Source organism: Filicampus tigris, chromosome 12 (genome assembly GCF_054856515.1).
Source record: "Filicampus tigris isolate MCC_2025a chromosome 12, RoL_Ftig_1.0, whole genome shotgun sequence".
In the NCBI taxonomy this organism is placed as follows: Eukaryota; Metazoa; Chordata; class Actinopteri; order Syngnathiformes; family Syngnathidae; genus Filicampus; species Filicampus tigris.
Genome location: NC_141228.1, coordinates 15,369,723 through 15,384,657, shown reverse-complemented (window position 1 = coordinate 15,384,657; position 14,935 = coordinate 15,369,723). Strand labels below are relative to the sequence as shown.

Sequence of the window (14,935 nt, the reverse complement as noted above, 5' to 3'; positions counted from 1 at the left end):
GTTGCTTCTTCTATGTGGCTGGAGAAGGAGGGGGGCAGAAGTGGGCGGGGGGCGGAGGGGGGGGGGGGGTTGGGGTGGAAGGGGGGTTGCGGAGGGTTTGGTTCTCTAAGCAAGGTCATATCCATCTCCCTTTGAGCTCTCATGACAAGGCAGAGCCCAAATCAGTCTAGCACTGACTGGACTGAAAAGGCATTAAAGGGAAGCAGTGCGGCTATATAGACCAATAAAGCACTCCGGTAAATGACTTTGCTCGTTGGTGAAAAGCTGCGAAAGCAAAGCAAGGCATGGTTTCCCTCTTGTAAAGAAAAGCTCTGTCACATTGTTGGGATGTGGTAGACTTTGCTTTTAGTGACTTAAGCTGGAGCTACATTGCAGGTCCAGGTATAAATTTAAGAGTTGAAGCCTGTATCCAATTTTTTGGGACAGTATAGTTAAGGGCTGGGTGATTATGGAATAAATATGAAACCCCAATTATTTTGATATTGATATCATGAATAATCTGATAATCATGAAAAAAGGAATAATAGCGTGGTGCCGTGCATGAATGGAGTACACACAAAATGGTGCGATTACATATCAGGAAGACTATGTGCCTTGGAGTGTTACGTTACCTAAGTGTATGTGTTTCAAAATCGTGTGTGACCATCCAGTATTTGAAGGAATATCACTCCCAGAGGCCGATGTTAATTGTAATAATGTTTTAAAGACCGTGAGAAGCCAAAACTGAAATCACGATTCAATTTTGATTACTTGCCCTAACACTTACGTCCATTTTTTTTCCCTTCATTTTTCTTATTTTTATGTAAATGGTGATTCTGCATTACAGTCATCGCATTGCGAAACCCAATGTTGGTCGTTTTGCAGGCCAGTCGATCTTTTTTTTTTTTTTCCTTCATTATTCGATCTTGAAATAAACAACATCTTTGAAAGGCATACATCCGACACACAAATACAAAACGAGTTATTGCACTTAATAAAATTAGTTTGTTTTATTATATTTGACAATGTTTTTATATAATACAAAACAGTGAATTTTTTCTTCATTAAATCGGAAGTCAACCCAAACATATTTTTTTTCAAGAATATGTTCCCAGCAGGCCCACTAGTTGAAATAAGCCATTCTGATAAATTTTGCGTTTGTAGAATTTAAGTTAAGCAGCAAAATGCACGCGTTTTTAGCCATCTCTGGGGGCGGCCATTTTGTCTTCTGCCGACTGAAAATTACATCACAACTGCTCACAACGTCTGAGCTTTTGTCGCGACAAGTGGATTAACACTTATTCCACAAACGCAATATTTATCAGAATGCTCTGTTTCAACTAGTGGGCTTGCATAGAACATATTCTTGAAAAAAAATATGTTTGTGTTGACTTCCCCTTTAAAACAGAGGCCAAATTAAAATTTGTAGTGGGCCAAGTTCATCAAATCCTAATGTTGCCGTTGACAGTTTGTCATAATGATCTTGGACTGAAAATGTCATTCTTATAGCTTGTCACATTCAGAGCTAAATCAGGAAGCTACAAAGAGAAAAAAAAAAAAAAAAAAAGAAGGCTGATGAAAAGACAAGCGGCACTAAAAAGTTGATCGGATCATCTAAGACAAAGTGCTGTCAACTTCCTGTCGCGACAAAAGCTCAGACGCGTCGGGTGGCGGGGCTCAGACGCAAGGACGAGCTTCCATCAAACAAAGATGGAGCCGAGTCGTCGGAGGGTTACGACTGAAGCCGAGCGGTATGATGAGCGCAAATGTGTCACTCGATGAGTCGTGATTTATATTGGCGGTTTCTCTGCGGACTTTAAAGTGTCAAAGTCAATTTGAAGAACAGCACGTCAGGTAGCAGGCAGCCTGTGAAATATTTCAATCAGGCCATCCGCTGCTCTCAACCACTGAATGATACAACGCAGGTGCAATGGGGTCAATGAACAATGCTTTTGTATGGCCTGTGACCTTAAGTTTTTTGTTTTTTTTTTTGCTCATTTTGCACCTCGAGTTGGACAAATAACTGTCCTTGGGAATGCGATGACTGTTGTCCTTCACTTTTGTTTTTAAAGGAGACATGATCCTTTTCCCGCAAATGAACTGTTTCAAACAAACTTCACCCTTATGTTATTGACCCAAATAATCCCAAAAAAGGATATTTTAGAGCTGTAATTTTGATACCGTGATACAGCAGGATTTTTGCTCACATTTTTCTTACCGTAGAGAATCAAATATCGTCTCACGACTACAGTATGCGACACTAATATATATATATATATATATATTTTACTCATGATGCCTCAAATCTTGACACAACAAAAACAAGATGGAGAAAGAACTAACTCATTTACTGAGACACAACTAGGAAAAATCCCGTGAGCAAGGCTGACTCACGCCACCGACATCTTTTTTCAATCCGTGCATCCAACAACACTGCAGCTCCACTTAGCTTTTTAGCTGTGATCCGTGCAGGCACTATAATCGACATTAACTTATTCACTGCAAGACATTTTCAGACCCTCTTTCACCCTAACGTTAGAAAAATATGTGGAAAAAAAATATCAATAAATTCCTGGGATTGAATGGCCGCACTGTGAAAAGACGAGTAAATTCGTTAATAGCAGTGAATGAGTTAAATGAAAAATCTGAACATCTTGTTTGCTTGAAGACTCATTTTTGGAACCAGGCAGTGCAAAACAAATTCTCCTGAATGTGTGACTTCACACTTGAGGGCTGGCAAGGCACTCCAGAGGCGCCAAGACGTGCGTATGAGACATTCAAAAGTAACATGTTCCTTTTAAAACCGAGGATGAAATAGCAGCTATTTTCTTTCATCATGTCCTCATTTATCTTAATAAGCACACGTTAGGAAAACCTTTGCATACTTTTGCATTTTCAAGTCGGTGCCTTAGCAAATGAGTTCACTCAAATGAATTCACTTTGGACTAAAAGTCAGGATGAGATCAAGAGTTTCTACAGCTTAAAAATTATCTCACGCATGCAAAAAATGAAATATGGAAGCACATTAATAATAGATAGGTTTAAATAGGCCTGCTGGACTTATTAAAACTTAATCAGGAAGTGGCGGGAAAAAAATGATGAATAGTGTCAGCAATGATTGGCAGTTTAAATTTCAATCACGTTAGCAGCGCATGGTACTGGGTTGCAATTTAATGACTGTACAGATTGCACTCATAAATCATACTTTTCGTCTCAAACTTAACGTTAATATTGTTAGGATAAATAAAAGTAAATACCTGGTCTCTACCGGGCGGATTTTCATCAATCGTGAGGGCTTCTGGAACCCCGCGATAAATGAGGAACCGCATTGTGCATTGGTTCAGTATGTTTGTTTTCTTGCCACACCGGGCGGGACTCACAGGGCTCGCGATTAGCTATGAATCCAGTGTAGCCACCGGCACAACGCAATTCATCGTGCTTCCATTAGTAGCTTGGCATAAAAATACAAACTAAAGTAGCCACATATGGTTACAAATGATTAGCGTTAATCTATGGCTAAGCATTGGGCATCTCTTAGGGCTCCTCCTCCCTTGCCCGCTGAGATTTTTACAGCAATCTCAAATGAGAGCGCCACATCAAACAAGGGTGCTGATCTCCAACAGGATTTGTGTGGTGATTATCCAATATTTATCTTTTCTTTTCACGGGGAGCGCACGCCACGTGAACTTGGGCAACTTTCAGAAGCAAAGGATTAATTTGCACGCACTGGAATTAGTGCTAAGATGAAAGAGAGGAAAGTAAGTTTTGGGTGTGTGTGTGTGTGTGTGTGTGTCAGGGGAGCATCCAAATCCTCATCTGGAGTGGATGGCTTCATATATAATATGAGGTGAATCTAAATCTATTTCCATAAGCCAGAGGAAAAAGTTAACATGAAGGGGGGAAATCAGCTGGAGGAGAACATAATTAGCCACGAGTTAATGGAACAAAAGCAAAAGAGCCTGTACATGTAAGGACAGAGTAAACAAGCGAGAAGAACAAAGTCAGCTGAAAAGACGCAGCGGGAGCGCGCTTGCCAGCTCCCGCACTCAATGAGAGCAGCAGACTTGCTTTGTGTTGGATGGCGGCGCTGAATCTCGCCGGGGACGCCTCGCCGTTGTTTATTTGCGTCGCCTTTCATCTGCCACGCGCGCAAACACGCACGCGCTTGCTAGCCTTTACTGCAAGTGGCGGGAAGAAACCAAGCATCATCTTATTGGTGGCTTATAAGTACATTTTTCAGGTGGCGTTATGTTACATTTTTGAGCTCTTAAAAAAAATACAAATAAGAAAAATGATCAGTACTTTTGACTCTTTGGTCAAAATACACTCATTACTTTTTCAACTTCTTCATCCAATCTGCTTATGGAAATAAGGTGTATTTTTTTTACAGTTAACTTAAGACAATTTCACATTTTTGCTAGTCAATTCACGTTAGCAAAGCTATGAGAACACGATGTTCAGATAGCAAAAAAGTCAGGCCAAAGCCAGCTAAGCTTGCAAAAACAACATGCTACATGTTTTGAAAATTGTTATTGCATATATTTGACTGTAAAAAAAACACTTTTTTTCAGACCGATACCAGTATTCACTCTTTGTGTCCTGACAGATACCAAGTATCGATACTTTTGGTGTATAAAGTTTTATCTAACACAATGAAAAATTAGAGTCGCTGATGGTGTAGTGGTACACACGCCTGAGTTGTGTGCGGGCAGCGTGGGATCGGTTCCCGCTCAGTGACGGTGTCTGTGTGTGCCCTGCGACTGGCTGCCGACCAGTTCGGGGTCAGTCTGCCTTTCGCCTATTGTCAGCTGGGATAGGCTCCAGCGCCTCCCCGCGACCCTGTACAGGATAAGCGGCGTGAAAAATGACACACACAATGAAAAATGTGTGAACCAAGACCTTTCTTTCTTTCTGACGCCGATGATGACTCGGCGATGTGTCAAACCTCAGCAGTATAGCTGCCAAGGAGGATTAACTCAATGTCAGATTTTGTTTGTCTTAAGTATTGGTGGCTGGTATCGGCAGCCTCCACGAGGAGCCGGTATCTTAAAAAGACAGTATGGTTCTACTTAAAGTGGAAATCAACCCAAACATATATTTTTTTCAAGAATATGTTCTATGCAGGCCCACTAGGAAACACGGCATTCTGATTAATATTGCGTTTGTGGAATATGAGTTAAGCAGCAAAATCCACCCCTTTTTAGCCATCTCTTGGGGCAGCCATTTTGTCACTTCTGTCGACTGAAAATGACATCACATGAGCAGTTGTGATGTCATTTTCAGTCGACAGAAGTGACAAAATGGCCGCCCCCGGAGATGGCTAAAAACAGGTGGATTAACGCTTATTCCACAAACGCAATCGTCATCAGAATGCCTCGTTCAACTAGTAGGCTTGCGTAGGAACACATTCTTGAGCAAAATATAAAATATAAAACATATATATATAAAAATATAAATATAAAAAATATAAATATAAAATATGCTTGGGTTGACTTCCACTTTAAGTACAGAGTGAGCACTTCTGCTTTGAGTGAGCACTTTAGCTCTGGCTAGTGTGTCTTGACGGTAGAAATGCGGCGCGACAGTGACGCAAGAGTGATATTTGCTTCGGCACCTGTGGGCAAACGCACACAAACAAGCGTGCTTACCGTCGCAGTCGCCCAGGTGAGCAACGTTTCCTTGCTTGATGTCTTGTTCAAACGGCAGCCTGTCAAGGAGGACACACAAAAATAACAAGAAATTGTTGAATATTTTGATACAGTATTGTGTTCATAAATTCATTAACAACATATTTGACGTAATACCATTTGTATGTTTTACAATCTTTCCATTACAGTAATCGCCTGCTACTGACGGATTCAAAAATAATTGACAGTATTGAATTTTTGAGTACTAAATGTTGCGCATCAATGCCCATAAATCATCCAAAAACATGTTGTATTTATTACCGTGACTTCAGTTTGTGTTTAAAATCCCACTGAATTCTTATGAGAAAAGGCTTCTCAAACACAAGCTTCTTAGGCATTTAGTGGAAATAGATCCTCAACAAAAAAAAAAAAATTGGAAAAAGTGAAGATGCCCCCGCGGCTCTATTATGATACTAATAACCAAAACACAGCTCTAATTTAAAGATCATGGATACCCGAGGGGAGTTTAATTAAGCGGCTTAATGAGCTGCATTGCAAAACTGTCGTGGTCAGCATATTCACTGTTCACATTAGATGTTGATGGTGTAAATATAAAGTCCTGTGTGTAATGTTGTAAATATGAAAGTGGTACGAAAGGATCGTTTTTATGAGTTTCACCATCGAGCCAAATTGGTCACACTTGTGTGGGAACTGCAAATAGACTTTGGAGAGATGCTTTATTACACAGATATGTAATAAAACCCAGCAGAGTGTCAGTCTTCCATTATTTTCTATTAATGTAATATGCACAGAAATGACCACAGAATATTTCGACTGTAATGGAAATGTATTAGAACAGGCGGACATATTGCCGATCAGATTTTATTTAATAATGTTTTGGTGAAGGAGCATGTGACCCGCTCTGACAATTGTGTGTTTGTCCCCACAAAGCGGCCTGATGTTTATTTATTTTTGGCTCAGGACAATCTCCGCTCTTTCACGCAAGGAATAACCTAGAAAGAAAACTGCTAGCGTTTTCCAGTGGTTATTACAAAAAAAAAAAAAAAAAAAAAAAAAATGCCACAACATTTATATTTCAGACCACATTTGTGTTCTAGACTTGTTCAATTTCGCACCTCAGGCAGCCTTTGGTCTCGAAATGATGTAATATTTATATCGAAATGAATTTTCTCCAGCAGAAAACAAATGTTGCAGTTTTATTACTGTCCGTTCTTGAAAGATTTCTTCATATATCATTCCTAACTGTGGCCGTGATTGTATTCATGGCCTGATGAATAAGATATCACGAAACCCCGGTCTCCAGGTTTTGATGCTACCACGTCAACAAAAAATATGATTGCATAACCAAACGGACATCTCTGTTGAGCTGATGCATTCACATGAGTCTCTTAAAATGTAGATCTATCAGAAATATTTTCGAGCAACTTGGATTAAGGCAAATAACAAATAGTCAAAAAGTGAGTATTTTTCTAGGCCCGCTAATATTAAATATGTACAAGAAGCTAAATTGTGCCAAAATAATGTTTCACTTTTGACTCCATCAGAAATTCGTTTTTTTTTTAATTTCAGTTTTGATTGACTCCATCAGAAATTTGTTTTAAAATTAAATGTGTGAGTACAACTGCTGACAGCTGCTTTGTATGTATATTTTGGTGACCTATAGCTACGGGAATATGAATACAAACTAACGATTATTATTTTTGTAAAGGGAGATTTTTCTGAGGTCATTTCATTTGGGTAGCAAGCGCTTGAAGTGCGTCCTGAGTGACTCTCGTCGTCTGTGACATTTTAACAAAGTTCTCAGGCGAGAGGAAGCGGAGATGAAATGAGAGCCAAGGAAAGAAAACACAGCTGCAAAAACAGAGTCAAGTAGTACTCAGTACGACTCTGCTTAACGCACAAAGGTTGCGAAATTAATTAGATGGAAAATGGTGGCCAAAAATATCTAATTAGGACTTTAATTAATACATCAAGAACATCTGACTTGTTTTTCTTACCCTGTGAAAACAAGAAATAGAATAAACAATAAAAGTCTAAATCAATTTCTGTCCCAAATAACTTCTGCCACCAATATACTATGTAACTAACTATGTAATATACTATGTAACTATCGCAAGCTCTCGCTATACTATATATGTATATATATATATACATATACATATATATATATACACATATATATATATATATACACATATATATATATACACATATACATATACATACATACATATATATATATATATATATATATATATATATATATATATATATATACACACACACACAAAGATTAGCGATTAGTCAACTTCAAGCATCAACTAAAGTCGCCAAGTCAACTCATCGATTCACACCTTTCAACAACCACCTTTTGACCTCGAAAGCTGTGAGATGCCTTTTGAAATGTTCAATATTATAACAGGACCTGCTCTGGCCTCGCTTTGCAAAAGGGGGCTTGCATCATGACATCCAGCCTGGAGGAATCTCCCTGCAACTGGAAGTAGAATCGATCGGCGAGTGGAGCGGCCTCGTTAAATCAAATCAGGACCGCCGACACAAAAGCCTTTAACAGCCCGCGGTGGTCTTTACAGGCCTGTGTTGTCTGCTTTCTTGGCTCTACATCTGTGCTCTTGGAGCGTCTAATTCAATGAGCTGTCTGATCTAAGCTCAGAGTGAGACGGCGGTGGAGGTGAGCGGGTGCGCACACGCGCACACACACACACACACACACGCACACACATGTATATACAATGCTAAGTGAAAGAAGATGCAGTATTGTGCGGTGGTAGCAATAGACATCTTGAACCAATAGCGGGACTGACAGGCCACTTAGACAGCACAGCTGTTCCTCGCAAAGCAGGACTTCCAGACCATATTAATAATAAATGTAATCGCAGGTGCGACGGCAGAAAATCAACTTGAAAGTTGAAGACAAAGAAAATACAGTAGAACTTCCGTTACATGTATTCTTAAAGTGGAAGTCAACCCAAACATTTTTGTTATCATGTTATCTGAGCCCTGACAACTGTGATGTCATCATGCTTCACTGCAGGTCTGGTTTTCTTCAGGTAAGGTGCAGCGCCAAATATACCTTTTGGAATGATCGAGCAGAAGATCACTGTAATGGAGATAAATACAGCTTGAGGAGTTCTGTTACCTGGTTCCGGGGCGCAGGAAAGAGCAGGTGCTTCCTCTGGTCCAGCCACAGTATGGGTCCCTGGAGGCGATGCAGTTTCTGCACAGCAAAACGTAATGTCACACTTGCACCGAGAATTGGATCGCAATAAGAGACTCGTGCCTCTTTTAGGTTCATTATCCTTTTCCAAGCATGAAATGAATTTGGGGATTGATTTCCTGCTTGCGTGGGAATTTTCAAAGGACTTTACAGCTGTGTGAATTTGACCTATAGCTCGAGATAGAATGCAAATGGCTGGTAATGCAGTTCAATTTTTGGGAGGAAAGATCTGGACATACAGTACATTACGTTGGGTTGAGTGCTCATTGTTTATGTAATATTTCGTTGTTTTTTTTTTTACACAGTACAAAGATGGTAAATATGACAAAATTGGAAATTGGTAAATTGGAATATATAAAGTGTATAGTACAAAACCTAATTCCAATGAATTTGGGACATTGTGTAAATATAATATGATTGTCATTTATTATACTACAAATTTTTTACCTGGACCGTATTTTTGAAAATTTTACACTGAATGTCAGATAATGGATGGATGTATGATGTACACTTTACTTTCATAATATTATAATTCTATTTCTGATTCCATTTTGAAAAATCGTGATTATCGTTTCATTTGTATGACATTACAACTTAAGGTTTCATTTTCTATATAGACTATTTGATCGGAAGTGTTACTGTGTGTGCGCACCAGCGCTTGCGCGCGTGTATAAAAGCAGCGGTCAACTCACTTTATGCAGCGTGAGTAGAGTTGGCAGCGTGCCACGGGCACTCGCGCCACGCAGGAGGGGAAGGCCAATATGAGCGTGTGACTTGCTCGATCCAGAGTCAGAGACAACAGCTGCCTGGCCTGTGGAGAGTCACCGGCGCACCTGCAACAATAACACACACAGGCAAAAAAATGCGTGAGGTAATCTTGAATCTTTAATCAGCAGGAAAAAAATAAAAAACACTGCCAAAAAGACCAACGAGGGCTTCGTCTGCATTGTTGTTATGCATTATGCTAATCGTGATAGTGCTTAGCCTCATTTAAAAGTGTAGACGGGAGATCCCCCAAGCGGTGGTTTTGTGCTGGTCAAGTCATGTTTATTTATACAGTGGTGCCTTGAGATACAAGTTCAATTCATTCAGTGATCACGCTCGTAACGCAAAATATTCAAATCTTAAATCCTCTTTCCCCACTAAAATGAATGGAAATGCCAGTCCGTTCAAACCTCTCCCAAAAACAATATGTGTTTTTTGATTCATAAAAGAGGGAAATATCATTTAGCATTTTATAAAAACATACAGCAGTGACACAATGAAAAAAATGATCAGTTTTTGACATATTTTTGTTTTAATTCAATTAACATTGTGCTGCTCCCTTCTGGTGCGCACGCCTTGCCCACTTGGGGGCAGTATAATACAGACATACAAAGCAACTAAGCTCAATAAGCATTAGTAATAGTAAGTTGTTCTTCGCACAGGATAAAGAATATATGCCTGTGAGTATTGTTATATTGTCCGTCTACACGTGGAGCTCCATGTTTTGCGTTCAAATATCCGCTGCTTAAAGAGGATATAAAACCGCAACATGATGCTATTTGTTAGCCTGTCTATAGTGTTTCCCATTATGCGTTAAGACAGCAGACTTAAAAACAAAAGTTATGTTGTTTTAAATAAATGCGTCATTATTTTTGTTTTATGTTTAGTCTGACAGTGAAGTTCAATTGGGAGTGGCAAAAAACAGCGTGTGGCCTCTTTTTTCACAATTGTTCATTATCTGGCAAGGTGGCAGTGTTATGATGATTATATGCCGCAACAACACAATGCCACCAGTATTTTCGAGTAAATGCTAAGAAAAATTCAGGCCTGAAGTAATGCACACTTCCCCAGAACATGAGCAGGTAGCACTGGCAATTAAAATGAATCTAATTCGCCGGAGTCTACCTAATGCGACATTATTTTAGAGGAAAAAAAGAGTCTGTTTTAGTAAGTTTTTAAAACAAGTTTAAATGTGTTTAAAGCATGTGGGAGGGATTAAATTATTTTTAAAAACATGTTTCTTGTAAAGGTCCCTTGCAGATTTTCATCCATCATGGTTTTGTCCGGAATGTATCTCTATGAAGAACGGTGGTTCACTGTATTGTTTTTATCCTTATTTCAATGCTACTATATTTTTTCCCTTAATGCCTTTGTCCTGTTGATTCTCACAGAAAAACACACAGATTTGAATTGTAAGGATATTGTCACTGTTCAATAAAAAATAAATACGGTTAGTTAAGCCACTCTTGTTCATTCTCTAGCCAAATGAATGTGATTTGTGTGTGAGTTGAGACTCGGAGCGACACAAAGACAAAAGATTGCAAAAATAATGAATTGTTTGCTATCGATTGCTACTTTCATAATCTAGAACATCTTCATGAACTAGATTTCCAACAATGGATATAAATGTCTTGAAAAAATGTGAATGCTATGAATACAGTTGGGTCATTGAAAGTTTGTCAAAATATTGTTAAAAAATGAAAAAATCATCTTGTTTTGATCAACAACAACAACAACAACAAAAAATACGGGATTACACTTTCTTGTCTAATTTGCAGCCAAAAGACACCCATCGATAAAGATTTTTTTTTAAATCCCTTTTGCGCCAAATTTGGCCTAGGGTACAAATAAAGTGAGGCCGTCTCCAAATGAATCTTTACTTTTCACTGGACACTGATGACATCCATACCTGTGGGTTTTTGCGCATGTTTATACGTCCTATTCGACGTGATTGTGATTGCATGTCAAAAAAGGTTAGTCTTAAGTCAATTTTGCCCTCCGGGGTGACAATTAAAGGTCCCTCTTCCACTGCTTTTTGTAAACATCATCTTTTATCTTCATTGATCTTTTTTTGGGTGTGTACATCAAAACCAGATGGCACATATTTAACTGGAGACAGAATTTCTGTAACTCGATCGGTGTGATAATATTCGGGCTGAGCAAAAAATGGCCGAATGATCAAATGTATTTCTTTGACTTTGCTTTCAAATGCCTTCAATTATTTTGTTTGTAAATGCCTTTAAATATTTTATTTATGTAAAGCACATCAAGTTGCCTTAAACAGTTGTATCGCACCAACATACTTCCTTGATACTGATTTCTATTTTCCCTACTAGCCAGGGCTTTGGCACAACAATACTTGTACAAATCTTTTGCCCTGCACATTGATTGATTGCATATTTGACAAATGCAAAGCAAACGATTAACTCAAACTACCTTCAACACTGGAAAAAATAACATTCAGTCAAGGTACCCCGCTACTGGTGATTATTCCCCAAAATGCGTGCTCGCTTTCAGTCTTACTTTTCAGGGTTGAAGCCCTCCAGTTCCTCCAGGAAGATGTTGCTGCTGGTGACCGTGTTGTCCGGGTTGGGCATGATGAGGAACTTGAGGACGGTCCCCCGGCTGGAGCCCAAGAACAGCACAGTGCGGTTCCTGTACGGCCCGGCCTCTGAGTCCACCACAATCTTATTCAGCTGGTACCTACGCACAATGTGGAGGAAAAAACACATTTGGGATCATTTATATTCCAAGAAATGAAGTATTGTGCATTGAAAGGACAACATGCAATGGCAATTGAATGGAATGAATTAGAAATGCTGATGAGATTTGCATTGTACACTAATTACGTTAGACGGTGGGTCGTTAATTACACAAACAGGCTTGTCTCGGGAACAAAAGAGGAGCGCAACTTGGACTCCAGCAGTTTATGTTGGGCCCAATGCTTCATTGTACGCTTTTTATCTCGTCCCTATAATCCCCTCGTGGATGATTGACAGTGTGGATCCTTGCAGAAGATGATGGAAAGTGTCCTCCGGAATAACCTTACTCCATTACTTGCAACACCTCCATTACTTTCAACACCGTCTCGCCCGATTTCTATGGCTTAATCCTTTTATGTTGTGAGGGAAACATAATTGTTTATGAGATTATGGATTGTGTTGAGAGGTAGATAAGTGGGAATGCAAAGTTTTAGTGCGGCGCGGACGTCACCGGTAGGGATGAAGCGTAGACGGCCACCGTTTATTTATTCAATCGTCCGGTTGTTTGTGTGCCATAAAAACAAAGACTTTATACCGCCGAGGTAATCGTAAGTTAGGGGCAGTGACTCAGCTTTAAAGTCCCGGTAACGTGAAAATAAACATCTAAAATTGTCACACCACAGAGTGTTGTTAAAATTCCTGCCATATTTTTAGCATTAAAAAAAAATAAAATCGTCACCTATATAAAATGAACTTTCATTGTTAACTGTAATCAAATACCAGTACATTTAACGGAAAATAATGGATGCTACCTGTAACTGATGTTTGAGCTGCAAAAATATGTCCACATATAGCTTTCAGTGGCAGGATTACATCCCATCGGGTCGCCACCATGCCGTGACAACGAGGCACTCTAAAGAGGCTACAGCAGCCCAAATTCACGCAAGGCAAGGCGGCATTATCTCATACAGAAGGTAACTCCATGTGCTTCAAATAATTAAAAGTACATTGAAAAACATTTACAAACAAAGAGTTAAAGACATTTAAAAGCAAACTAAGTAAATAAAAGTAGATTCTAAAGTTACTAACAGAACGTACAGTGCAAGAATGTTTTTAAAAATACTTTGAAAGACCTTAATCATAGGTTTGGAGGAGGAGAAAAAGCTCTTTTTAACCTGCATTTTATAGAATTGACACTTGGGGCTTCCTTCGCGTGCAGCATAACCGCTAAATGCTGCTTCACCATGTTTGCTTTGAACTCTGGGCTCCAAACTCATCTTACAACACTCATCTTGAAAATAAATGGCTTTAAAAAAAAACCATCTTAACCCCGCACATACATGCAGATGCAGCGAAATCTTTTCTCTTTTCTCTCGGTCAAAGTGTATCGCTTCAACATGCCTCCTTGATACCAATTACTGTACTATTTTACTACTTTCCTACTTAGACAGGGCTTTGGCGAGATCCCAGACGTGATCGCTGACATCCAACTATCTGAATGAGAGAAGCCGCAACAGCTATGTGAATGCACACAACGAGCAGGGCCATGTCCCATTTGATTGTACGGCGATTTTCCGTGCAGGCAGTTTGAAAGGAGTTACACATTTAGGACACTGCCTACTTTTGAGGGACATGCTTTCTCCTTACCGTGTTTTTAAACCTACATCCAGTGTTGCACCTCTGAGAAGAAAAAGGGAACAAAGATCATTTGTGTAAAATGTTTAAAGAACTTGGTCACGGAACGAGTTAAACTCCAAGGAAATGTGTCAAGTTATCATTCCAAAGAGAGCCGATTGGGACTTGTGATCTCACCTGACCATGGTTTTGACTATCCACGGCCTCTGTCCGAGCGACGGGACGGCCTCGTCCATCAGCGGGTGAGTCTTGACAAAATTAAGCATCTCGTCAGGGAACGAGTTGGACGAATTGAACCTGGAACCTTGAACGGCGCAGCCTCCCGGTCTAAAGAAAGTCAAAACACACCAGGCAGCGTTCGAGCTATAATTACACTCCATGCCTCAAGGGACATCCTAAAAAGGACATATGCAGTTTAAAGGAGGCCAAATGCGAGATAAGATGTTTTCAAACTTTTTAAACAAGGCCGCTCTGATCTAATATTGATTGATTAAAAAACGGATGTATTATCACTTTGCTGTGAGACAAAGCAAGATGTCTGCGGTTAGGAAGGCGCCAGTTGCATGAGGCAGATAATAACTGCTTATTCATGTGTATTTTTATGACCTAGCTAAAGGGCAAATAGGAAGATAATTCTAAAACAGCCATCATGTTGTTTTAAAACTGTCTCCTTGGGCGAGATATGCTCAATAAAATATTTTTTTCAATTTAAAATCATTTTGCAAACAATTTTGGATGTACAGGGAGCTCCTGCTATATTGCGCTTCATGATTCCTGCCCCCACTATATCATACATAGTTTTTTTGTTTGTTTTTTTACAAAACGCAGGTCCAAATTTTGAGTCGCGTCCCTTCCATGTAGTACCGACTTGTGCCACAACATGTTGGGCAACACTGAGCTCTTACTGGAAGAAATGCAGCGGAATTAAGAGTAACGGACATTCCTTGAGTGTCAGTGTCCCACATTGCTCC

General features: G+C 39.6%; 1 protein-coding gene across 4 annotated transcripts in view; it reads right to left on the bottom strand.

The window, feature by feature from the left end:
* Positions 1-14,935, bottom strand: part of sema6bb (sema domain, transmembrane domain (TM), and cytoplasmic domain, (semaphorin) 6Bb) — a 167,001-nt gene that overhangs the window by 28,526 nt on the left and 123,540 nt on the right. For 3 of the 4 annotated variants that reach the window (XM_086046638.1, XM_086046637.1, XM_086046640.1), the window contains 6 exons: positions 14,142-14,291; positions 13,977-14,009; positions 12,151-12,330; positions 9,555-9,695; positions 8,785-8,862; positions 5,628-5,686 (listed from right to left, as the gene is read on the bottom strand). In XM_086046638.1, the coding sequence (XP_085902764.1) occupies positions 5,628-5,686; positions 8,785-8,862; positions 9,555-9,695; positions 12,151-12,330; positions 13,977-14,009; positions 14,142-14,291 (641 nt within the window). The remainder of the gene's footprint in view (positions 1-5,627; positions 5,687-8,784; positions 8,863-9,554; positions 9,696-12,150; positions 12,331-13,976; positions 14,010-14,141; positions 14,292-14,935) is intronic. The other variant, XM_086046639.1, reaches the window with a different exon arrangement.